The following is a 24,591-nucleotide window of genomic DNA, read 5'->3' on the forward strand; positions in this document are numbered from 1 at the left end:
GAGTAGCTACTACACATGTCGTTATCAAGTTATCGTGAGTAGCTGCTACACATGTAGTTGTCAAGTTATCGTGAGTAGCTGCTACATATGTAGTTATCAAGTTATCGTGAGTAGCTGCTACATATATAGCACTGCTCCTGAGTGCGTGCGCCCAAATCTCCTGGAGCGGTCGCCGCCGGAACGCATCTCACAGCGACCGCCTGCGACGCGCCCTGAGCGTCGCACCAGGCTGGCACTGACAACTTCGTTCGTGTGAGAACGGCACCCAGGCGACGTCTCAACGAGACGGCCTGGACCTCACTGCAGCGTGACCACGACCGGGGTCCGTGGTGCCGCACGCCGCACTTCTGCCGAAGCTGTCACGAGTCCTGCCGCATTCGCAAGTCTCGAGTTTCTTCTCAAACATCGCTGCTTCCAAGTGAACACGGACATCGACAACAACAACAACAAGAAAGTCCAACTCCTTGAAGATGCAGAACAATGGACGGTGTCTGTTCCTACCCCCGACGATCATCTACAACATCTACTTCGCAGAGCTGTAAGCCCGTACGGTTCACCCCGCATTCTTGTGCAGGGAAGGTGAGTTTTCAGGTCCATGCGGCGTTACAGCCGTTTCAACAGGAGCAACGCGCATGGTTTTGTCTATTTGTTTGTGTTTCTCCCTTGTGATGGGACTTTGTAAGATGAACGTTGAGATTTATAAGGGTCACGGGATGACCACTAAGTTCTGAGTTGGTCTGTAATAAGGTAGGGGGCACTGAGAAGGGGTTGACAGGTATTGACCAGGGTGTGCGTGCCACTGCACACGCGCACGTGGGTGGGGGCGTGCGACTGCGTGGCAGGCCGCGGTGGGCACGCGGGTCGCAGATCGCCTCCGGCTGTGAAGTCCGTCACTGGTGGTGGTGGTGGTTGTTGTTGTTGTCCTGCATGTGCTGGAGGAGGAGGAGGTTGTCACGTGGCTCTGTGCCCACGTGGGCTGACGTCCACACACATAGAACGTTGGCATGTTTATTTAATTCCTGATGCTCCTGCTGTTGTGGAGTGACCAGAGGTTGTAACCGGGTACCCGATACCCGGCTACCCGTACCCGGCCAGGTACGGGTACCTGTTTGCGACCCTGGTGCGGCCGGGTACGGGTAGGCCGTGAGTCACTGGTGAGTAACCGTTTGTCACTCATTTCGGGTAGGGAACGGGAACCCATTTGCGACCCTGGTGCGGCCGGGTACGGGTAAGGAATCAAAACCCGTTTGCGACCTCTGGGAGTGACTCATGCAGCCAGCTATGGATGCAGGGTTTTGGTAGTACATGTTGTTTATGTCGTTTATTGTGAAAATTCCGTCACAGTTCCAATGATCACTGTTTCATTGCGTTCATGGCTTTATTTTGGTGATTTCGAAAAGTGTATTGGTTTAGCCATGTTTGTTTGTTGTAGTACAGAGTTAGACTGATGGCCTTAATCTAAGTTGTCTTGTGGTTGTTGTTGTTTGACTTGCATCCCACTGGGATTTTTGCACACAGTGTTGGTGTACGGTGTTTTTCTGCAATATTTTGCTGTTTTTTCTTGGATTTCTGTTTGCACTTAGTCACATATTCACTTTAAGATGTTTTCTTGGTCATTTTTTGTTTTTTTGTTGTTGCGGTTGCACCCGATTCAAGAGCCGAATGGCTCACAGGGCTATACCTAATACATGAAACTTGAAATTCAATAGTCTAGTTTTCTTGTATATCTGCTGCTCTGCGTGAAAGTCAAAAGCATGCTGCTAAATAAATAAATCACCTCGGTTGGATACCTGGAGCAGCCGCCAACCCATCACCCCGACTAGAAATCCGCGGCAGCCGCAATCTCATCACTTCGCTTACAAACCTACAGCAGCGGCCAACCCGTACCCCGATTAGAAGTCCGCGGCAGCCGGCAAACTCGTCACCTCGGTTAGACACCTGGAGCAGTCGCCAACCCATCCCCCCCCCCCGATTAGAAGTCCGCGGCAACCGCCAACTAATCACCTCGGTTAGAAACCTTCAGCGGCCGCCAACCAACCGCCGAGATTAGAAATACGCGGCAGCCGCCAACACACCGCGCGGTGCTGCCAGATCAGAGGGTAAAGGTCCTCCCTCCCCCCCCGGCTTTGCAATCGGGGGAATGTGCAGTGAGGGACGGGGTGTAAATACAGGCTCAGATTAGTCGAACAGGGAGATTTAGATCCGGGTTTAATTGGCACTGGAGCCAGCAACACCTTATACAATGGTGTAGTGGGCCCTTTGTTAAAAAAACAAGTAATATTTAAAAAAAACTTTTTTTTTAACACGCTTTAATTAAATGTACCGTACTAGTAATGGAAGAACTCCACGACTCCAGGAAGTGGCCCCGAGGCTTGCCCATAACGTGAGGAACCGTGGTGATTTACAGCCAACGTCAGTTGAGCGTGGACATGAGACCCAAGCCGAAACATAACATAGAAAAAAGAATGTTTTAAAATATTTATTTTTTATTTTTAAAGTATTGTCATCAGTATGAGATAAGTATACCAAGTTTGCAGTCGATACCACATTGGGAAGTGGGTACAAATTGAGTTGCAAGATTTGAGGATACAACAGACAGAGTTAATGAACAGCGTGCATTAATAATAAACACACAGAGCAATCGCCGCACAGGGCAAGGCAGTACAGCAAGTGGGTTCCAGATTTCGTGCTCGGCGCGGTGAATGTTTTATTTTTCTCCAGGTTCGCCGGTTTCCTATAACGTGAAGGCAAACTCGTACACACAGACGGAGGGCAGAGGAGCGACGCTCACAACAACGGGTGGAGCGCCGGGCGGATAAAACGCAGCGAGGTGGCACAATAGGGGGTGGGGGCGCACTAGGCCTGCCTGGCATCTCAGTCAACCCATGGCGCCTGGCTCTGTCCCGTGACTTCCTACAAACCACTCGACACTTCACGTGGCCTCAAGGTGCACCTAGTCTGGCACAAACAGCGGTGGTTGTTGTGTTATGCAGTAATGCTGCGCAGGGGTTTAACGGTCATGTTGTTGAGTGTTCAAAGCTGCAACAACAACAGGTTCGTGTCTTTTAAATGCACGAATACAAATATGAATATAAATTCTAGATTAATATTCTACATTTATATTCAGCAGATTCATCAGCATCAGCCTTCTTCTGCCGTTCATGTAAATATTTTTGCAATGTTGTTAATGATTCATTGTTTCCCCCGATGATAATATTAAAACTGTTCTTGAACGCTGGCGAACATTGTTCTGTCCCTGTAAATAACACAAACGTCACGAAACACGTTCGTCAACAATGGTCCGCCTCCTTTTAAGCAAATACACAGAGAGGACAGGAGAGAGAGAGATGTGAATACGAGTTGGACACCGCAACTTTCTTTGCACAACATATTTTTATAGCAATAAATGTTTTAATATAAACACATTATGTAATGAAATCACATGCATTACATTAACAGTGCAGTTGTGCACTTCATTTGAGTTTTTTGTCAACAATTGCAAAAAAGTTAAATCTTTATTTTTAAACAATTGTAATCATTCAATCAATTCAACATTCACTTTTACAGATACTTAACTTCGAACAACGTTGCGTAAGCACCAGCGTTCTTGGCGTAGCGGTAACACGCGCAGCCCCTTCACGCACGGGTCCCGGGTTCAAATTCTGTCTCTGCTTTTATTTCTCTCCGCTTGATGACGACCGCTTGTGTTGCAATTAAAAAACGTCGCGGGTTTTTTTTTTCTTCTTTTTTTTTTCCACGTGACTTTACCGAAAGAACCAAAGAATATGAATTCCTGCAGTCACGAAAGTTTTAAGTCAAATTTCGTACATTACAATTTACGTGATGACGTCATCACGCACACTCATTTCCCAACTGCGGCATGCGCAGCGCGATCACTTTGAGCGCCTGCCGATGAGAAGTTTGTGCGGAGGCAGCGGTGGCTCAGCGCGCTGGGACCAGCGTCCAGCAACACGGAGGTGCTGGGTTCGAATCCAGCTCTGTGCCGGAGGAGCGCGCAATAAACACGCGCGGCAAACACAAGGTAAGTGGGACTTACATTAAGCCGTATGCTCAGTGTGTGGATGTATTAACACGTATGCTGTGTGTGTGTGTGTCTCTGTACAGATGGTAAGAGAGAGTTGCTGTGGAGGAGGCTGCACCAGGGACAGGAGGCCACCTGGAGGACACGGGAGTGGGGGTGGCAGGGGGAGGAGGAAGAAGATTCAGGGACAATTAAGGAAAATCATTTTTTTTTATTCAAAGCGTTTTGACCACTCGGGGGCGCTGTTCTACCACTAGGGGGCGCTGTTCTACCACTAGGGGGCGCTGTTCTACCACTAGGGGGCGCTGTTCTACCACTAGGGGGCGCTGTTCTACCACTAGGGGGCGCTGTTCTACCACTAGGTGGCGCTGTCCGCTATGCGTTTTGCCATTAAGACGCTCGTCTTTAAGCGCATTTCTTGATTTACAACGCATTTGAGCCGCGGGGGCCACGTTTCGACGCAAATCGCAGTGTAACTGCGCGTGGAGACCCTTACCCACCCGCGGGAAGAGGTAAATTGGTAATTCCGCGCTCCCAGAGGGGCTGTGCTTCCCCTGTTGACTCGGATTGGAACGACGACTGCGATAAGAGATCCAAACTCTTGGGTTTTTTCGGTAAAGTCACGTAGGTAAAAATAAAAGTTAATAAAAGTAAAATAAAAATCACGACGTTTCCGGAGGCAACACAAGCTTTCGTCTTCAGGTGGAACCGTCACAGCACGATAGCTGTATCAAGTAAGATAAACCCTTGTATATATATACAAGGACGGGTCTCTTAGAATTTATCTTATGTGATACAGCAAGTGTGCTGTGACGGTTCCAGCTGAAGACGGAAGCTTGTGTTGCCTCCGAAACGTCGTGATTTTTATTTTACTTTTATAAATTGTAATTTTTACCTACGTGCCTTTACCGAAAAAACCTAAGAGTATGAATCCTTGCAGTCACGAAAGCTTCAAATCTAGGATAACAAATCCACCAGTTCAGAGGTGGTCGCAAACATTACAGCCGAGGTTATGAAGTCAAACCACAGCACAGCTGAGTGCACAAGCGTCCCCAGTGCTCGGTGTCACACACAGCCCACAGTCGTGGGCTAATTCGACGACTGCGCACTGCAACAACGAGCGGAGTTTAAAGGGTGAAAAGTAAAATGAAGTGGGGGGGGGGGGGGGGCTTGGTGGTGGAAACAGCGGCCCCCTAATGGACAACGCGTTGTACAAACATCACACTCAGGCCTTCTTCGCAAGTTAAGGGCTCACAAGTGAACCATTCACATCTTACCGCAAATTTGGCTATCGCCTGATGATGCTAGTTGTAATTACTGGCGAAATGTCGTACTCAGATTGTAAATGTTCTGGATTTGCTCTCCAACACACCAGTGTGCTGTACTGCTCACGTGACAAACCTTACTAATTGGCTGTGTCGGGTGGTGGCGAGTTTAACGACACATTTATATTTACACGATCTAACCCCAAAAAAACGGTATCATGGAGCATGCTTAGGCTTTGCAACCCGTGCACGTGAATTACATTCTGACGCTGCTTGGCTGTGTAATTTGCAAACGCATCCCAAGCAATGCAGCCGCCCTCCACGGGAATGATCCAGAACAAAGTCACTCGCGGAGATCACCACGGACTCTTTCCTCGGCAAACGCGAGCACAGCTGGACTTGAAGCACAAACAGGAGGCAAATCATTTGGGGGAGTCAGTTTAACACGTGTAGGCTTTCGCGACCAATATTATTCATAATAAACATTTTTGGGTCAGATCGCGTTATTTATGAATGTGTCGTAACCCTCCACCACCAGACACGGCCAATCAGCAAAAAAGTGTCACGTTCACAAAAGACAAATAGTTCACTACATTAGCCCACCGGTGTGTTGAAGAGTGGATCCACAGTACTCAGGCGCGGGCTCTCCTCCAGGCACGGGCTCTCCACCAGGCGAGGAGTTTCCAAACCCCCGAAGCTGCCGCCCCTCTGCCTCCACTGAGTGGCCGAGGTCAGCACCTTGACCTCGGGTCGCTGAAACCCGGAGTCGAACCGTCTTCACCGATTTAGAGTCGGCGCTGCCAGTGTAGGGATGTGTGTCTCTGTGTGTGTGCTGTGGGGATCGTTGTTTACGAGGTGGCCGGTGATGAGGGCCGGTGAGGTGGTGGTTGGGGGTGTGAGGGAGTGTGAGAGGGAGGGTGAGAGGGAGTGTGTGTGGGGAGAGAGGGAGTGTGTGGATGTTGTACACGGAGCGGTGGCGCAGTGGTTGACGCACTCCGCTACGAAACCTGCCTTCCCCAGTTCGATTCCCGCTCACGGTTAACATCAGCGTCAATTATCTGAACTGGTCTTGGGCATCCCCTAGGTAGACTGTGCCTTAAATAAGTAGGCTACGTATCATATGTACGATACGTATCGTTGTACCGTGTAGGCCTCGTTTCAGAATCAGAATTTCGTATCACACTCCCAAGTATACAGCGGCAGGCGTCAGGGTCGGTATCGAACCCACGCCCTCCTGTAGACCAGGCGAGGTAGTTAACATCTCAGAGCCACGCGGCACCCACACGCCACCCAGCCACCGCACGTGACGGGGAGTGGGGCAGGGTGTAATGAACACTTACCCACATTGTCTCGACTGAATGTCACGCGGGGAGATGGACGACCTCTTCTGGGTCGCAGGTTCTAGTGTGCAATTCACACATCTCGAATTATTACATCTGCGGTATAATATCATGACTACTATCACCATCGTGATGCATTATGGCAGAGAATACAGAACGCGTGAGGACACTCCCACCCCATCATCGTCATCGTGCTGCTCTCAAGCCCCAATGGTTTCAAATGTGGCGGCCATCACACTGGTGATGTCTTATTGGGGAAAGTGGGCCCCGCCCTCTGTAAATGAGTGCAGAACACTGGTCTACAAACTCACCTGGGGCCCATAGACTCACCTGGTCGACAGTGAAGAACACACTGGTCTAGACTCACCTGGTGCCCAGACTCACCTGGTCTACATTGAAGAACACTGATCTACATGCTCACCTGGGGCCCATAGACTCACCTGGTCTACAGTGAAGAACACTGGTCTAGACTCACCTGGGGCCCATAGACTCACCTGGTCTACAGTGCAGGCGAGTGGAGACCACTGAGTAGCGTGCTGGGAGGATTTACACTTTGGGATGTGTTCCACAACTAAGTGGGGTGTGTGGTGGGGTTGGTACCCCACGTAACAAGAACAAGGCAGTACAGCAACTAGTTCCACTCTCTTAAATTTTATGCTCATATTATCTAAAAGACAAATACACCTTAAATTAAAACATGTTCTTAAGTGCTCGTATAAAACCGCAACTCGAACACGGCTTACTTCTCAGGCGCATAAGCAATGTTACAGGTCAATCGGCTGCTAGATGGAGGACGTGACTACTTGTGATTTGACCATACTTCACCACGCAGGTTGCTGGGAAGCATCCGCTGTAAGGAAGCAAGCATGAGTACAGAACAATTGATTCTACTGCCATGCCCTCCACTAACAACCTACAGTCCCCGGAACAGCCCATCACACCCGTTGTGTGTGTGTGTGGTGGTCGCCTCTCCGGCCCTAGCAATGCCCAGGCTGAAAAGCCTGCTTAGCTTGGGAGGTGCGAAGCGTGGTTTGTGGTGGCAGACTTGACGCATCTATCGAGGGCTCGGTCTAGCAGACAGTTTCATCTCCTCTGTGCTGTTGTTAGACCACCACACTGCAGGTGGCAAGCACACTCACCTACTTGCTCACCCACCCAGCCACTCACCCACTCAGCCACTCGCTCACTTACCCACCCACCACACTGCAGGTGACAACACTCACCCACTCGCTCAACCACCCAGCCACTCTCCCACTCACTCGCCACACTGCAGGTCACCTCGCTGCGCTTTGTGCTTCTTCCTCGCACTGCCCCACTCTGGAATCCCCTCCCATCGTCGTCGTCTTTTGAGTCTCCAACAACCTCTTAACAAGCTCAGACAAGAGAGTGCGACACGCTCTTGTCGGGCACATCTGTGATAGGTGCTGTTTGTTGCTGGCCGGTTGGCGTTCTGGGCCTTTTGGACCTAAACACACGATGTATATAACGCTCAGCCTTCACTAGGAGGGCACCACATTTTATAGCGACGATGCTACTACAGCTGCTGCTGCTACGTTGGCAGCGGTACAAAATCACAAATTAGAAATAAAAACTAAAACAATCAATCAACAACACCGTGTGGCCTTACACACACACACATATCAGTTGACGTTTCGGGCAATGGCCCTTCTTAAGAGCACGATAAGTATGGTCAAGCCACGCTTATGACTCCCAACACGGTGGTGATGAGTGGGTTTCATCCAGCAATGGAATGACAAAAGCGTTGATCATTCTTAGCAACGGTTATATGTGGTCTACAAACGGGTCCACACGTACATAACAGTACTGTGTGTGTGTAGGGTTACCGATACAAACGAGGGTTAATAACTCGCCGACTCCGAGCGCTCTTGCCAGCGGAGGACTGTGCGTGATTGGTGATTAAAAAGGGCAAGGCGAGCGATAATGCACACACGTGTTGTGATGAACACGGAGGTAACACGTGTCGACAAAGCTGTGCCTCCTCCCAGTTCACTTGGAGTGTGCAGGCACACACGAAGACAAAGATCAAAGATCCCCCGTGTAGCCTGTAACAGACTGCTCGGGGCAAGTGCTTGTTCTAAAGCGAGTAGCAGCACCTACGAAGGCCGGCACGGCGCACGAGGGGGCGGGTGGCCAGCACCACGCCCGGGCGCCTTTGTCTCCCGAGTGGCGATGTTTACACACCGCACCAGGTACTTATTTGAGGCCGAGTCGACCTAGGAGAGGCCCAAGACGGCAAGACCGGTTCAGATATTCGTCACTGGCGTTTGCCGTGAGTGGAAAACGAACTCGGGTCGCCGGGTCCGTAGCGCAGCGCGCTAACCTCTGCGCCACCGCTCACACACAAAACACACAGACACAAATCCCCCTGTTGGGGAAAATGCCGTTAGCAAGCACCTATTAAGGGCCGTAACATCTCATCGCCCAGTAAATGTAACTTTCTTTTGATCTCACAGTGCTGGGTTTTTTTCACAGCTGCACAACGTGTTTGTTTAAGGCCGAGTCGATCTAAGGAAGTCCCGGAACCCGTTCAGATATTAGTCCGTGGGCCCAGGTGAGCATATGTTTTGCGCAGTCAGTAACCGCCTGAGCTGGCGTGACTTTAGCCGTTTCCAATGTCTCAAAGTGGTCAACGACAGTGAACCACGCGACACCCACTGGATAATGAGTCGGGCTTTCGACGAATTCACTCTCATTGGCCATGTGAAGAAGTCTGTAGGACTAACGTCTTGCCCCCTTAGGCGGGTACCAGTTTCCATGAACGATATCAACTCGCCAGCGATACGTCGTTAGCCGCGGCCGGGAATCGAACCCAGGTTGGTCGGGTCCGGAGCGCAGTGCGCCAACCTCTGCAGCTCCACTCCCCGCACGCTCCCACGCTCACTCGCATCCTCGAAAACACCGGGCTCGTTCAGGAGTGGTGTACGGCAACTCCTTGCTTAACGCTGCAGATGTGTTCCTGAAAAGGAACATTTATGGGAAAATAGCGAAAACTATTTCCCCATAAATAATGTAATAACGAGATAAGATGTACTACCACTTAGCACACCACGCAGCGAGATGGCACAAACAACTGCGGGTACGCCAACGCGTTACTCAACGACTCCGCGTACTGTATCGCTGCACCGCTCAGCCGCGCGGCTCAAGAAAGTGGCTAGTAGTCCACTGCTCGGAACCCGCGTTTTCACGGTGCGTGCGTGCGTTCTGCCAAGTATTCCCTAACGTAGCGAAGACGCGTTGCAAAGTGCGATCACGGCCGCGCGCTGAGCGGGGGCTCGTCCTAACACTGCACCTCCCGGTCCCTCTTAGCAACACCCCGTTCGGTTCCGTGGAAGCCCAAACTCGGGCCGCTTTGCAGCTTATTTGTAAAAGAAGGAAATGCGACGAGCAATGGCGGAACCGCGGCCGAAGGAGGGAATCGTAGTCCCGGCGTGCTGAGTGCGGAATCCTGCACCACAGTCGACGATGCACAATACGGTGATGCGCGGGTGACGTACGACCACAGGGCTGGACCGGGAAACGCAGCTGGAATGGACTCACGAATCCGCTTGCTGCCAATGTCGTCACCATGGCCAACTCGCAGCGACTGCGCGGGGCCAAAACCGGGACGGGTGGCAAGCCCCGTCACAACAACAACAACATCACTGCACACACACACGCACATGGGCGTAGGCACATGTGCGTCAAGCTTGATCCACGGGATCACACAAAGCTCTCCTCTCCCTCTTTCCGGCACTGCCGTCGGGAAGGCCGACTGAGAGCAGAAAGACATTTACAGCAGTAAGGCCAAAGATTCAGGAGGCATCGAGTGGTATTCGCGTCAAAGGGCTTGAAATGGAAGTCCTCTGCCCAACGGCAGGTTCTTGGCTCCAACTTCCTCTAGATCCCATCCGTACAGCTCCAAGCCACCTCCCCCCCCCCTTCCTTCCTTCCTTAAAGTAGTGCAAGCAGCTGATCCCTCTTCGTCCGTCCCTTGGCCTCATTTTGCCAACATCCTGACCGTCGAGATCCTCTCGTGATCTAAGCCGTCAACCTCTCCGTTGTCATTCCCCCGCACCTCCGATCAGCACGGTTGGCTACGTACGGTCGCGAAAGAAGTTCTACGTACACACGTACGTCGAAGGCCAATTTCTACCGATTGTTATCGCTGTTGTTAAGGCAGGTTTGTGTCGCGTGTGTGCGAGCGGCTGGACAGACGCTTCCAAACAGGAGCAGCAATAGCCGAGTGGTATCGGAGAGTTGACGGATGGAGTAGCACCGATGGAAGTATGGGGGAGCGGGCGTGGGTTCAGTGTGAGAATGCGGTACAAGGGGCGTGTAAGACCGTCAAGAGTGCGAGCGAGTGTGCGAGCGACCTTCGAAGCGAGAGTGTGCGTGTGAGCGAGTGTAGGAGTGAGGGCGTGCAAGGGGATGTGTGTGTGTGTTGGTGTGTGTTGGTGTGTGTGTGTTGGTGTGTGTGTGTTGGTGTGTGTGTGTTGGTGTGTGTGTGTTGGTGTGTGTGTGTTGGTGTGTGGGTGTTGGTGTGTGGGTGTTGGTGTATGGGTGTTGGTGTGTGGGTGTGCGTGCGAGCGTCTGCATTGTGAAGGAGTGTGCGAGTGTGAGCTTCGCAAGGGCAAGCGAGCCAGGGCGAGCTGGCGGGTGTGCAAGAGGCCGTGTGTGTGCGTGCGAGTGAGCGAGTGAGCGCGTGTGTGAGAAAATGAAGGCGTGAGAGTTGTGAGCGTCTGTCAGCAAGTGAGCGTGCGAGCTTGCGTGCAACCGAGCGAGTGCGTGGGTGCGGGGAGTCTGTGCGAGTGAGCGAGCGCAGGAGTGTGCGTGTGCGAGCGAGTCTGCGCGAGCGTCTGTGCGAGCCTTGAGTGTCTGTGCGCGTGAGCGAGTACGTGCGTGTGCATGCGTCCGAGCGGGCGAGACTGCGAGCGACTCAGTGGACGAGACTCCTCCGTCGCCATACGTCGTCTTCAACTCCTTCACATCCTCCTTCAACTCCTTCACATCCTCCTTCACCTCCTTCAACTCCTTCACCTCCTTCAACTCCTTCACATCCTGCTCCTGCTCCCCTTTGGCCCGTGAGCTCTTCCAGCTCGCCGGCGTGCTCCAGGGCGGCGCGCGTGAACTCGGCAAACACGCGGTCCATGTAGCTGCGCCCGCGTGGCACCAGCCCCTCCAGGAAGCCGATGTGGCCGCCGCTCGACGTCACCAGCAGCGCCACGCGCGGGTTCGACCGCGCCGCCTCCACCGGGATCGCTGCGCGCCCGCGGGTCGGGGGGGCACAAGCGGCCAGGAGCCACCGTCGTTAAGAGTCAAGCTCTCCACGTTAAGAGTCAAGCTCTCCACGGTTCACTTCGTTTAAGGGCGCCGCGGTGGTGAAATGTTCCCTGCCTCTTACTCTTAGGTTTTTTCGGTAAAGTCACGTAGGTAAAAAATAAAATTAATAAAAGTAAAATAAAAAGCACGACGTTTCGGATGCAACACAAGCTTCCGTCTGTTGCCTCCGAAACGTCGTGATTTTTATTTTACTTTTATTAATTTTATTTTTTACCTACGTGACTTTACCGAAAAAAACCTAAGAGTATGACTCCTTGCAGTCACGAAAGCTTCAAATCTAGAATCACTGCCTCTTGCCTGGTATACAGGGGGTCGCGGGTTCGATCCCGAGTCTGCGTGTCTCTCTCCCCGTGGTCGCGCGGATTTTTCTCCGGCTTTTCCCTCCACATTTAGAAACATGCGTTTAAGAGTATTTGGCTGCTATAGATGTCCACGTGATAAGCCACTTCGTTAAGCTATTGTTTGTGGCCAGGTCGCTTCTGAAAAGGAGCGAAATAGCTCAGTGGGCCTTACCTAGTAAAATAAAAACAAGTTTAGTTTAGTTTTAGTAACCAGGTGAGAGCTTGGGAGGCTAGGTTAGGAGTCATTTTGCAAGAGTGATTTGGCTGGATGAGTGGGTGGGCGAGTGAATGAATGAGTGAGTGAATGAGTGAGTGAATGAGTGAATGAATGAGCGAGTGAATGAGTGGGTGAGTGAGTCGGTGAGTTTGTTTAACCAGGTCAACACCAGTGATGATTATCCGAACCACTCACGGTCAAAACTTGTTACGATTATCGGAACCGGTCCTGGGCCCTAGGTCGGCCTCAAATAGTACCTGGTGCAGTGTGTAAACAATAGGTCGTGCCGGCCTTCATAGGTGCCACTCGCTAACAGCACTTGCCCCAGCAGTCTGTTGAGGCCATACTGAGGCATCTTCGTCTACGTAGGTGCGCGCGCGCGTGTGTTCGCACGTGCGTGTGTGCGCACGTGTGTGTGTACGTGCGTGTGTGCGCACGTGCGTGTGTGCGCACGTGCGTGTGTACGTGCGCGCGTGTGTGCGTGTTTGCGTGCGCGAGCGGTCACCGTGCATGGGTGAGAAGGGGTCGTCAGCGGCGTTGAGGCACAGCACGGGGATGCGGATGGCCGCGACGGCGTGCGCCGGGCTCGCCGCGCGGTAGTAGTCGTCTATGGTCGCGAAGCCGAACATGGGAGCGGTGAAGCGCTGGTCGAACTCACGGATTGTGCGCGCCTGGGGGGGGTGGGGGCGGCGGCCAGGGTCAGGACAGAGCCAGGTGATTGGATAAATAATAAAATAAAAGCCGACAAAGATTCCCTCCCGCTGCCTTGCAGGAGTGCGGTAGAATGCGCTCGCGAGTGCGGTGCGTCGTACCGAGATTGCATTCAGATTTTCTGCATCTGGAATATCGTGGTGATTATTGTGGGGGCTGCTACACATTCCCACGTGATAAGCCACTCTGTTGAGCTGTCATGTGTGTCCAGGTCGCTTCTACAAAATAAGTTAATACCTCAGTGCGCTTTAGCTGATACGATAAAACAACTATTGTAGTTTAATTTGTAGATATTTTTAAGAGATTTGTTTACCTTTCCTGTACTTTGAACTCCTATTGTGAGTTTGTATTGTTTGTTGTTGTAACTTTCTGACCCGCCGCCTACTGGACATGTGTGAAAAAGAGCTTAATAGCTCATCAGATTCCTCCAGTATAAATAAATATTGATTCTGACAGTACATCATACTTCCTGATTATAATACATAATTTGTATTCATGAAACTACGTTCACCATCTGTGTTATTATTGTTTGCACTATTCCCGATACCCCCAATGAAGCCCTCGTACATTGCTGATACAAAATAAATAACGCTGTCGGGAACGCATCCCCCACATGTACAATGGTACAAGGACCCCTTCTGCAGGAACGCACCGATGGCCGCGTTAAACGAGCAGCCTCAGCAGAGGGAAGTGTGAGTGACGGCATTCATTACAACAACGGTTACAGCATTCGGGTTTGAAACTCTCACCTTCATAATGTGCTCGATGTCAAACTTGGAGGCCAGCACATCGCGGTGCCTGGACACAGGGGGAGATGCGGTCTCAACGCAGGCACCACACGCACGCTCCTGCTGTGCTCAGGCAAACACACGGGGGGCTGTGTGTGTGCGCGCGAGCTGGAAAGTGGTGGCACCGTGGTCGATGCACCGCGCTACGAGCACAGCAACCCGGGTTCTGTTCCCGCTCACGACCAATATCAGTGTGGAACATCTGAACCGGTCCTGGGCCTCCACGAGGTCGACTCGGCCTTAAATGAATAGCTGGTGCGTGTAAACATCAGTGCCAGGAAGACAAAGGTGGCTGGGCGTAGCCCGAGCCTCCCACTCCCACACCTCCCTCTCGTGTGACCTGTCGGCATGCAGCGGTGCATGCAGACAGCACTTGCCCCAACAGTCTGTTAAAGGCTATAGGAGGTGGGGGGGGGGGTAACTTTGTCTTTGTTTGTGCTGTGCGTAGACGTGCGGGTTTGGAATTACAGAGGAAGAGAGGGGGAGGAGAGGTCACATGCACTTTTAAATCATCTGGTTTGAAAAGTTCTTTTTTTTTTTTAAACTGCGTCTTGTGTTTAGTTGGTTGTGCTTCCCCCTCACCTCCGATCAGCACGGTTGGCAATGTACGGTGCGAAAGAAGTTCAACACGCAGACACACACACACACACGCATGCACACACAGACACAAAGCTTCCCCGTATAGCCTTAACAGACTGTTGGGGCAAGTGCTGTTAGCGAGCACCTATAAAGGCCGGCACGGCACACGAGGGGGTGGGTGGCCAACACCACGCCCGGCCGCCTTTGTCTCCCTGTGACGATGTTTACACATCGCACCAGGTACTCATTTTAGGCTGAGTCGACCTAGGGGAGGCCCAGGACCGGTTCAGATAATCGTCACTGGGTGTTTGCCGCGAGCGGGAATCGAACCCGGGTCGCCAGGTTCGTAGAGCAGCGCGCTAACCGCTACACCACCGCTCCACACACACAGACACACACACATGTATGTGCTCGTATGTGAATGGAGTTCGGAGGGGCACCGCTCGTCACTTGTGTTGACCCGGTTAAACGACCACCTCACCGACTCGCTCATTTCACTCGCGGAGTTCGTGGGTGGGGGGGGGGGTAGTCAGCGCTCACCTGTGCACGGTCCTGCGCAGGTTGCCGGTGAGGAAGCGGTTGAAGAGGAGCCAGTGGAGCGGGCGCTCGAGCGAGTCGCAGCTGGCGAAGGTGTCCCACGCCGCCGACAGCGTGAGCACGGCGCTCAGCCGGCACTCGCTGCCCGAGCGCGACACGTAGTTCAGCAGCAGCATTCTGTCGGTCGGGGAGGGGGGAGGGGTGGAGGGCACGGGGGGCGGGGGTGGAGATAGGATGGGAAGAGATGGGATAAGGACAGGGGATTGGAGAGATGGGAAGGGAGGAGGAGGGATAGGAGGAAAGGGAAGGATACGAGAAGGAGGGGGGGGATTGGAGGGAGAGAGGGAATGGGAGGAGAATGGGGCTGCGAACCTCCCACACTTCACGCGATAGCCTCAAGGTGCACCTAGCTTGGCACGAATGCCGTGGAGACGTCACCGTCGCAATCGTGGCGAATGGCGGCTGTTGTTAGCGTCGTTGTGTGTGCGTGCGAGTCTCATCCTCCCAGTAGGGAGCGGTAGTGTAGCGTTTCGCACGCTGCGATATTAACCCGGCGACCCGAGTTCAATTCCCACTCACAGCCAACATCGGTGACGATTATCTGAAATGGTCCTGGGCCTCCCCTAGGTCGACTCGGCCTCAAATAAGTACCTGGTGCAGTGTGTAAATATCGCCACTAGGGGGACAAAGGCGGCCGGGCGTGGCCCTGGCCACCCATCCCCTCGTGTGCCGTGCCGGCCTTCATAGGTGCTCGTTAACTGCACTTTCCCCAAAAGTCGTTGAAGGCTGTATGGGGGATCTTTGTTTTTGTCTTTGCTTGTCTCACCCTCCCAGCGAGACCCCGGTGCCCACGAGGGGGGCGTCGGGCAGGAGGGAGCGCACGTGGTCCAGCACCGCCTCCAGGTCCTCCGTGTCGGCAGCGCAGAACGTACGCGGAGTCTGGGTGGTGGTGGGGGGGGGGAGAGCGACAGCCTCGCTGCAACGTGGCCACAGCCCACCAGGTGGACAGCCCCAGGATGCACAATCTCGTCGGGGACGCTCGCCACCCACCCGCCCAATAAACACAGCGCACACTGCACCACGCGTACAGCCAACACTCTCATCACACCGCACACACTCGCAACACACACCACACCAGAAACACAATGCGTGCTCATCTCCATACACACGCGCGCACGCCAAGTAAACACAAAGGAGCTCACATTCGTCAATAACGCCCGCCCCTGAAGGAAAAATGTACAATAAGCGACGCTTGGGGCAATGGTCCAAATCCACAACAAAGACGCAGATCCCCCGCATAGTCTTAACAGACTTTCGAGGCAAGTGCTGTTAGCGAGGAGCACTTGTGAAGTCTGGCGAGGAGGCACACGAGGGGGTGGGTGGCCAGCACCACGCCTGGCCACCTTTGTCTCCCTAGTGGCGATGTTTACACACCGCACCGGGTACTCATTTGAGGTTTAGGCGACCAAGGGGAGGCCCAGGACCACTTCAGATAATCGTCACCGGTTTTCACGGTGAGCGGGGTTCACAGCGCAGCGCACTAATCCACAACACACACTTCATCCAACACACGCCACAGACACACACCATGTACACACATACACCAAACTACACACTTAGACCTAACACACACCACACCACATACACACAAACTACACAAACACGCCTCTCATCACGCACAATACACACACCGCTCGTCACGCTCACTCACCAGAAGCGCCTCCCCGCCGAAGCCTCTGTTGTTAAAGACGACGCACCTGCACACACAGGGGGAGCGGCCACACGTACAATCTCACAAATGCACTGTGATACGGGGACGTGAATGATAATAACAACGGCAACGCAGTACGTTTTGGCACACGTGCCATCCTTACAGCGCAAGGATTATCGCAGGAACAAGTCTGCCTTAGTTTCGCAGCAGAAGGGGTGGCGATATTGCTGTGTGTAATCCCCGTGAGAGAATTTGAGCAAGTTATTCAATTTGCCAAATTTGAACCATGACACCAGCACACAAAAGGATCTTTCACAACAATTAGGAGTCTATTTGGCGTTCGAACATCGCCTCCTGTATTACTGCCGGAAAGGTCACGAGGCCATTTCTTTTCACATCATCTTGAATCAAGAAGTAGGAGCAGTCGCTAGGCCATCGATGGGCCCCTCTGGATTGCTAGGCCAGGTGTCGCCGTGATCCGGCCCGCACCGTCGTGCCGCCCCCACCCCGGGTCGCCACGACCGCTCGGCTTTCGTTCCGGATCTATCGTCGGCGAGCTGGACCGCCGGGTCTGCTCAACGACAAGCCACGCGCCCCCCAAACGGGCCGCGCGGTGGCGTCGGACGAGGGCGAAGTCCTCTACGTCGGGGGTAGACCGGCACGGCGACGTCTTGGGGGGACTCCCCCCCACCTCCCCGCCCCTCCCCCGCCCCTCCCCCTCACCTGTATCCCATGGAGAGGACGGTGCGCACCATGTAGAGCATGTAGCTCTCCCTGCTGCTGCCCGTCAGGCCCGGCAGCAGCAGCAGCGTGGGCCGCGTGGCCCCGTCCGGGTGCCGCTCACTCGCGTCGTTGTCCGCCCAGTCGAGGGAGATGTGACCGCCGTCAGCCGTGCGGATCAGCTCGCTGGTGCCGTGGGGAAGGTGGTGGGGGGGGGGGCGAGGGAGGTAGAGATGGGGTGGGGAGGCAGCAGCAGTGGGTGATGCTTCCTCACAGACAGCGCTGATAATCAAACAAACTAAACTATTTTTTATTTTACCACGGAAGGCGCCACTGAGCTGAACAGCTCTTTTTCTAGTTGTTTATTTATTTTATTTCACCTTTATTTAACCAGGTACAACACCCTTGAGGTTAAACACCTCTTGGACCTGGCAAGAAGTCCGCAAAAAGAAATCACCACACACACACACACAACACGAAATAGTACAACACAAAACATTAAAAACAATTACAAGCGTTTGTGATTCATTCCAGGACCAAGGTAGGGATGGAAGCCACGACATCCTGTATACCAGGCAAGGTAGTTAGCATCTCGCCAGCCCCTCCCACCCCATCTGAGTGAAGTTCACCAGCGCGGCGCGGTGCGAACGATCGGCGTGCTGCCGGCACGAGCGGTGCGAGCGGCGCTCACTTGCGGTAGTGCACGGGCACCGGCGTCTTGAGCAGGACGCGGACGACAGTCTGGGCGCGCCCGTCGGTGCACCAAAAGGTGGGGTAGAACTTCTCGTGCACCATGGGGCAGTGGTCGTCCAGGAAGCGGCGGAACCCGGCGCTTGCCACCAGCATGGGGCGCTGGCAACGGCACAGCGGGGGGCACACGCGCAGGGCGGTGAGCACACGCGCAAAGATAAAGATCCGCGTATAGCCTGAACAAACCGATGGGGTAAGCGGCGAGGAGTCAACACCCACGAAGGGCGACACGGCACACGAGGTGGATGTCCAGCACCATACCCGGCCGCCGCCTTTGTCTCCCGAGTGGCGATGTTTACACATTGCACCAAGTACTCATTTGGGGCTGTGCGAACCTAGGGGAGGCCCAGGCGTGGTGCAGATAATCGTCACTGGCGTTGGCCGTGAGCGGGAATGGATCTCGGGTCACCAGGGCTCGTAGCGTAGCGAGCTAACCGCTGCGCCACCGCTCCCCACAAAGACTCCTTTGCTCACATACTCACGCTCGCTCGACTTGCTGTCACGGTCGCCAAGGGAAGTGTATTTTGGCACAGAGAGAAAGAGGAGAGAAACCCGAGGGAACACAAGGCGTGGCAGAGATGGAGCGGAGGGCGAAAAGAGCAAAGAAGATGCCATGTGGCATCTTCTTCAAATTCATGGGACCCTGCCACATTGGTCAGCTCAATGGATTTGCAATCCAGGTCACCCACACCCCCCCGCCCCCTCCTCCACCCCCCCCCCCCAACACCTTTGTCCACCCAGCAGCATGAACGGGTTAAACGCCACAGTTATAGTCGATCGGCAGAGACGCGTGTGGTGGCGTACATACGTGTGTACGTAGGATTTATTTCGCACCATACGTAGCCAACCGTGCTAATCGGGAGGTACAGGTGGGGTGTGGGTGCTCCCAAATCGACCGACGCGGCTGTCTGGTTCACGTTCAAGAGCAGACCAAGAACGCCACCTTAGAGTTTCTGCCCACGATTCGAAGGGCCCCCCCTCCCCACATCCGCCCGCAGTGGTGCCAGCGGGCACTTGCAGGGCGACGGAGCCGCCGGTGTGAGCGAAGTGGAACGTCACGTTTCCCCGAAGGTTCGTTCCCCGGGAAACAAACACCAAACTCGGCGGGCATTTAATTAATTCATTACGTTCCCTAATTAGCTGCAACCCCTGGGGAAATCCGTGTCGTTTCCGTCAGCCTACATTTTTGTAAGTGTTAGGGTTGGTTATATTCGGGTTATATTTCGCGTTAGGTTAGGTTCATGGTTTTGTTAGCATTATGGTGAGGTTATGGATGAGGGTTAGTTTAGGATTAGGGTTGTATTAGGGTTGGGTTAGGTTAGGGTTTAGTGTAAGATTTTAGGCTTAGTTTATGGAAGGGTTAAGTTAAGGCTAGGTTGGGGTTTGGCTATGGTTAGTTAGGGTTAAGTAGGGTAAGGTTGGGGTTTGGCTTTGGTTAGTTAGGGTTAAGTTAAGGCTAGGTTGGGGTTTGGCTTTGGTTAGTTAGGGTTAAGTTAGGGTAAGGTTGGGGTTTGGCTCTGGTTAGTTAGGGTTAAGTTAGGGTAAGGTTAGGCTCAGGTGACGTTGCTTTTGTCTGTCGTAAAAGTACATGCGAGTTGAGCAACTGTGCCAGAGATACGTTTCAAAAGTGGTTTCAAGTTCAGGTTTCAATTGAAAACGCGCAGATGTACAGCGGACTCGTACGCAAAGCAACAATACATACTTTGTTAAAATATATTGATTGGGTATTCTAAATATTCAGAAATGTCAACCAATACTCGGGAATATTGGGTCCTTGGAGTAAACGCATTTGAACTCCTGGGGTAACAATATCAAGTCAATTATAAATATTAAACAATATAATTCAACTATCTGACAGTGGCTACTTAAGGGGCGTTGGAATTATAACGGTGTAACTCCCCCAGCGCATTAGCACAACTTAAATAATTAACTAGGTTTTGTTTAATTTCATCGTCTCGTTTACTTTGCTACCCCCTGCCCTGTCCTATGTGGTGAATTATGAGTATCATTCGCATATATGACTTGCCTACATTACAAACCAAGTGATTCACACAGACAAGCGCGCGCACACGATTTTAAGCAATGCATTATTACGAGTGTAGCCATCTCTTGCGATGACTAACGGAGCAGCAGCAGCAACATCAACAACAGCAATGCAGCCAGTTCCAATCTTCCTCGACGTGCCGAGTCTTCTCTAAAAAAAAAATCCCCGGTGATCGTGGCCTCCCCCCATGTGCCCCTGGCCCGTGATATCACCCAAATAACTTCCCATCTCGCGCAATTAACTGCGCAATTATTCTACCGTGATCCGATTAATCGAGTGGTAGAACCCACAAGTCTTGATTTGAAGCTTTAGTGACTGCAGGAATCCATGCTCTTTGGTTCTTTCCGTAAAGTCACGTGGGTATTTTATTTTATTTCTAACTACGTGACTTTACCGAAAGAACCAAAGTGTATGGAACCCATAAGTCGTCGATTACTTTATTTAAATAACCTGATATGGCCACGCTATTCAGAAATGATGTGCGATGTATAAGCACAAATGAATCGTTCATGTGACATACATTCACGATAACGGTTGTAAAGAAGCTAAAAAAAATACGTGTCATTAAAAAAATATCTTAAAATTCCAACAGCAATAAAATATGTGACACAATATCGATCCCCACGTGGCGTCGTGACCTCGCAAACATCTTGGAACCCGTCTTTGGCAAACTCTGGGCAAGGGTCCAGAGTGACCACAGAGACGCGGCGGCGGTGCTGAAGGTCGCAGCGAGTTGCCACGACGCGGCACACGACACACAGCAAGGAAGGACGCGGCACGGTACAGCACGTGGCACGGCACAGCCCACGCGGCACGGCACAGCCCACGCGGCACGGCACAGCCCACGCGGCACGGCACAGCCCACGCGGCACGGCACAGCCCACGCGGCACGGCACAGCCCACGCGGCACGGCACAGCCCACGTGACACGAGGAACGAGTGACAAACGGCCCGGCTGCTCCCGGCCAATGAGAGAGCGCAGCACGACGAGTCAGCCAGGCAGCCTGTGTGGACGTCAATGTCACGGCCTCCCTCCGCTTCGTCAATGACTGACGACGCAGCGGCTTCCTCTGTCGCGGATACAGCCTCCATCTACCACGACATGGCACAGCCTGCTGCTGGCAGCATTTCAGTGACAGTCTCCTCCCCCCCCCTGTGTCAATGACATGGTCAGTGACGCAGTCACCCCCAGATCAGTGACGCAGTCACCCCTAGGTGACCCCCCCCCCAGGTGAGTGACACAGCGAGAGAGCGGTGAGTGACAGAGTGAGAGAGCGGTGAGTGACACAGAGCGAGAGAGCAGTGAGTGACACAGTGAGAGAGCGGTGGGTGACACAGCGAGAGGGCGGTGAGTGACACAGCGAGTCACCCCTAGGTGACCCCCCCCCAGGTGGGTGACACATTCAGAGGGCGGTGAGTGACACAGCGAGTCACCCCTAGGTGACCCCCCCCCCAGGTCGGTGACACAGCGAGAGGGCGGCCCTCGTGTATCAGTCGTGCGCAGTGGCACTCAACAGGGTTGCTGCTTCGCGCTACCGCCGCCACTTCCTCGTCACTGGGTCAAAGGTGACGCCGGCCGGGCCCAGTGGAGTCCCGAACAGCCCCCCAGGCAAAGATCCCCCGGGTAGCCTTCAAAGGACTGTAGGGGCAAGTGCTGTTAGCGAGCACCTATGAAGGCCGGCACGACACACGAGGGGGTGGGGTGGGCAGCACCACGCCCGGCCGCCTTTGTCTCTCTAGCGGTGATGTTCACACACCGCACCAGGGACTCATTTGAGGCTGAGTCGACCTAGGGGAGGCCCAGGAACGGTTCAGGCAATCGTCACCGGTGTTGGTCGTGAGTGGGAATGGAACTCACGTGGCCGGGATCGTAGCGCGGCGCGCTAACCACTGCGCCACCGCTCCCTGGACAACATCCACGCACACCACCACCCTCACAACCACCACCCTCACCACCACCACCCTCACCACCACCACCCTCACCACCACCACCCTCACCACCACCACCCTCACCACCCTCACCACCACCACCCTCACCACCACCCTCACCACCACCACCCTCACCACCACCACCCTCACCACCACCCTCACCACCACCACCACCCTCACCACCACCACCACTCTCACCTGAGCTGCGCGCCGCAGGTAAAACCCCGCGAACGCCGCCGCCGCCGCCGCGGCCCCCATCACCAGCAGCGGCAGCAGCGGCGACGCCGCCGCGGGCTTCTCGCCGCCGGGAGCCGCGCGGGCCTCGCTCGGCAGCAGCAGCAGCAGCTCCCCCGCGCGCCTTAGCAGTCCCTGGGCACACGCTTCGCTCGCCATGGCGAGGCACGGACACGACGACGAGAGCGACGAGGAGGAGGATGGTGGTGGTGGCTGCGAAGCCGTCACAGCTTTAGCCGGTCACCACCTCCCCCCCATTGACCCCACGCGCGGCATAGCCCCGCCCCCCCAGCCCCCAAAGCTTCCACTCGTCCCCTAGCCCCGCCCCCAGCCCCATAACCCCAGTCTCATAGCCCCACCTCCAGTTTCATCACCCCAGTCTCATAGCCCCACCTCCAGTCAAACTCCTCCCCCCCAGTACTATAGCCCCGCCCCCAGTCTCATAGCCCCACCTCCAGTCTCATAGCCCCAGTCTCATAGCCCCACCTCCAGTCTCATAGCCCCAGTCTCATAGCCCCACCTCCAGTCTCATAGCCCCAGTCTCATAGCCCCACCTCCAGTCTCATAGCCCCAGTCTCATAGCCCCACCTCCAGTCAACCCCCCCCCGTACCATAGCCCCGCCCCCAGTTTCATAGCCCCGCCCCCAGTCTCATAACTCCGCCCCCAGTCTCATAGCCCCGCCCCCAGTCTCATAGCCCCGCCCCCAGTCTCATAGCCCCGCCTTCCCCCCGCCCCCCTGTCCCTTAGCCCCTCCCTCCCCGCCGCCTCGTGTTCACCACACACACACAGAGTGCATTGAACAAAAAGTGTCTCTTCGTGTTTGTTTGTTTGGCGACCCATGGCACGTGTAGGAGGTGGTTGTGAGGGCATCGTCCCTCCTGCGGGCAGCTCGCTCCGTGCAGGTCGTTCGCATCACAACTCAACACGCGGTCTTCGCGTTCGACCCATTCTCAATCCACAGCTGGATGAAGGCTTCCCAACGAATGCCCGTGGCAAGTGCGATGAAGTATGGCCATGGCGCTGCGATAAGAAACAACAACAACAAACGACAAACAAACAGGGCGGATGAAATATGTATTTTTTTTATTGAGGGAAGCCAGGGCCTCAAGTAGGGGTCGGCACGGTTTGAACCGACTCAAACTGGTTTCAAATTGAGCAATCCAAACCAAACCAGCGACGACTGAACCAAACCAAACCAAAACCAAACCAAACTAAGCTAAACCAAACCTCTTAAGTTGGCTTGAACCAAACTAGTTTGAGCCGGTTCCACCCTGTCCGAGCCAAACCGAGTCGGTTTTCGTAGCCCCAAACCAAACCGAACCAGTTCAAACAGAGCCAAACCAAACCGATTTGGTTCGGTTCAAACCGCGGTTTGGTGGTTTGAGCCAAACCGTGCCGACCCCTAGCCTCAAGCGACAACCACGAGCAGATGAGAGTGAGACCAGGGGAATGCGTGCTGAGGGTGGCAGATCAGTGTGAGCGTGGGACCATCTGTCCATGGGTCAAAGGATTGAATTCTCGATTTGAATCAGCAGGACATATATCTTTGACAAAACACACATCGGACTAACATTTCTCGGATCTCTCACTTCTTCCTCTGACAAAAAAGAAACGTGAGTGAAAGTCTCATCGACTCTACTTCTCGTTTCGTCCCATATCCGAACTGGACCTACTGCTTCAGCTCGCACCGATGGAGACATCGTGGTCCACGGGAGGAGGCGAGTTGACTGCGTTCCCACTTGTCGATGTGGCAGATCCCGTCTAGAAAGCCCTCGCCCACATTTTCAGCCTCTCACTTACCAAAGGTACATTAACCACAAATCTGGCTGTCGCCTGATGAAGCTAGTTGTAATTACTGGCGAAACGTCGTACTCAGATTGTAGATGGTGTGGCTTGGCTCTCCAACATACAACCGGTGTGCTGTACTAGTGACGAATTGGCATGTTCTGTTTACGTGACAACCCTTACTAGTTGGCTGTGTCGGGTGGTGGCGGGTTTTAACGACACATTTATATATTTACGCGATCGAACCCAAAAAAACCT

At 53.7% G+C, this 24,591-nt stretch overlaps 1 protein-coding gene across 2 annotated transcripts; it reads right to left on the bottom strand.

Annotated features, from left to right (window-relative positions):
* Positions 1-11,094: 11,094 nt before the first annotated feature.
* Positions 11,095-22,785, bottom strand: LOC144931776 (phospholipase ABHD3-like). 2 transcript variants are annotated; one of them, XM_078856059.1, is made up of 10 exons: positions 22,512-22,785; positions 18,283-18,443; positions 17,595-17,777; positions 16,872-16,917; positions 15,987-16,099; positions 15,164-15,337; positions 14,006-14,054; positions 13,051-13,216; positions 11,685-11,906; positions 11,095-11,645 (listed from the first exon to the last, which is right to left on the bottom strand). In XM_078856059.1, the coding sequence occupies exons 1-10, from the start codon at positions 22,704-22,706 to the stop codon at positions 11,584-11,586; spliced, it is 1,371 nt and encodes a 456-aa protein (XP_078712185.1). In that variant the 5' UTR covers positions 22,707-22,785; the 3' UTR covers positions 11,095-11,583. The 2 variants fall into 2 exon arrangements, with proteins under 2 accessions (XP_078712185.1, XP_078712184.1); XM_078856058.1 differs by having other exon boundaries at positions 11,095-11,906; positions 22,512-22,784.
* Positions 22,786-24,591: the final 1,806 nt, after the last annotated feature.

Source organism: Lampetra fluviatilis, chromosome 4, assembly GCF_964198595.1.
Source record: "Lampetra fluviatilis chromosome 4, kcLamFluv1.1, whole genome shotgun sequence".
NCBI classification, from domain to species: domain Eukaryota; kingdom Metazoa; phylum Chordata; class Hyperoartia; order Petromyzontiformes; family Petromyzontidae; genus Lampetra; species Lampetra fluviatilis.

What these genes read in the sequence shown, in the direction of transcription:
- LOC144931776 (XM_078856058.1), bottom strand. Translation starts at nt 22,706, where the DNA reads ATGGCGAGCGAAGCGTGTGCCCAGGGACTGCTAAGGCGCGCGGGGGAG. An exon ending in GTGCCCGTGCACTACCGCAA is followed by an intron (nt 17,778 to 18,282) that starts GTGAGCGCCGCT and finishes CCACGGCACCAG; the next exon opens with CGAGCTGATCCGCACGGCTG. An exon ending in ACATCGAGCACATTATGAAG is followed by an intron (nt 13,217 to 14,005) that starts GTGAGAGTTTCA and finishes CACCCCCCCCAG; the next exon opens with GCGCGCACAATCCGTGAGTT.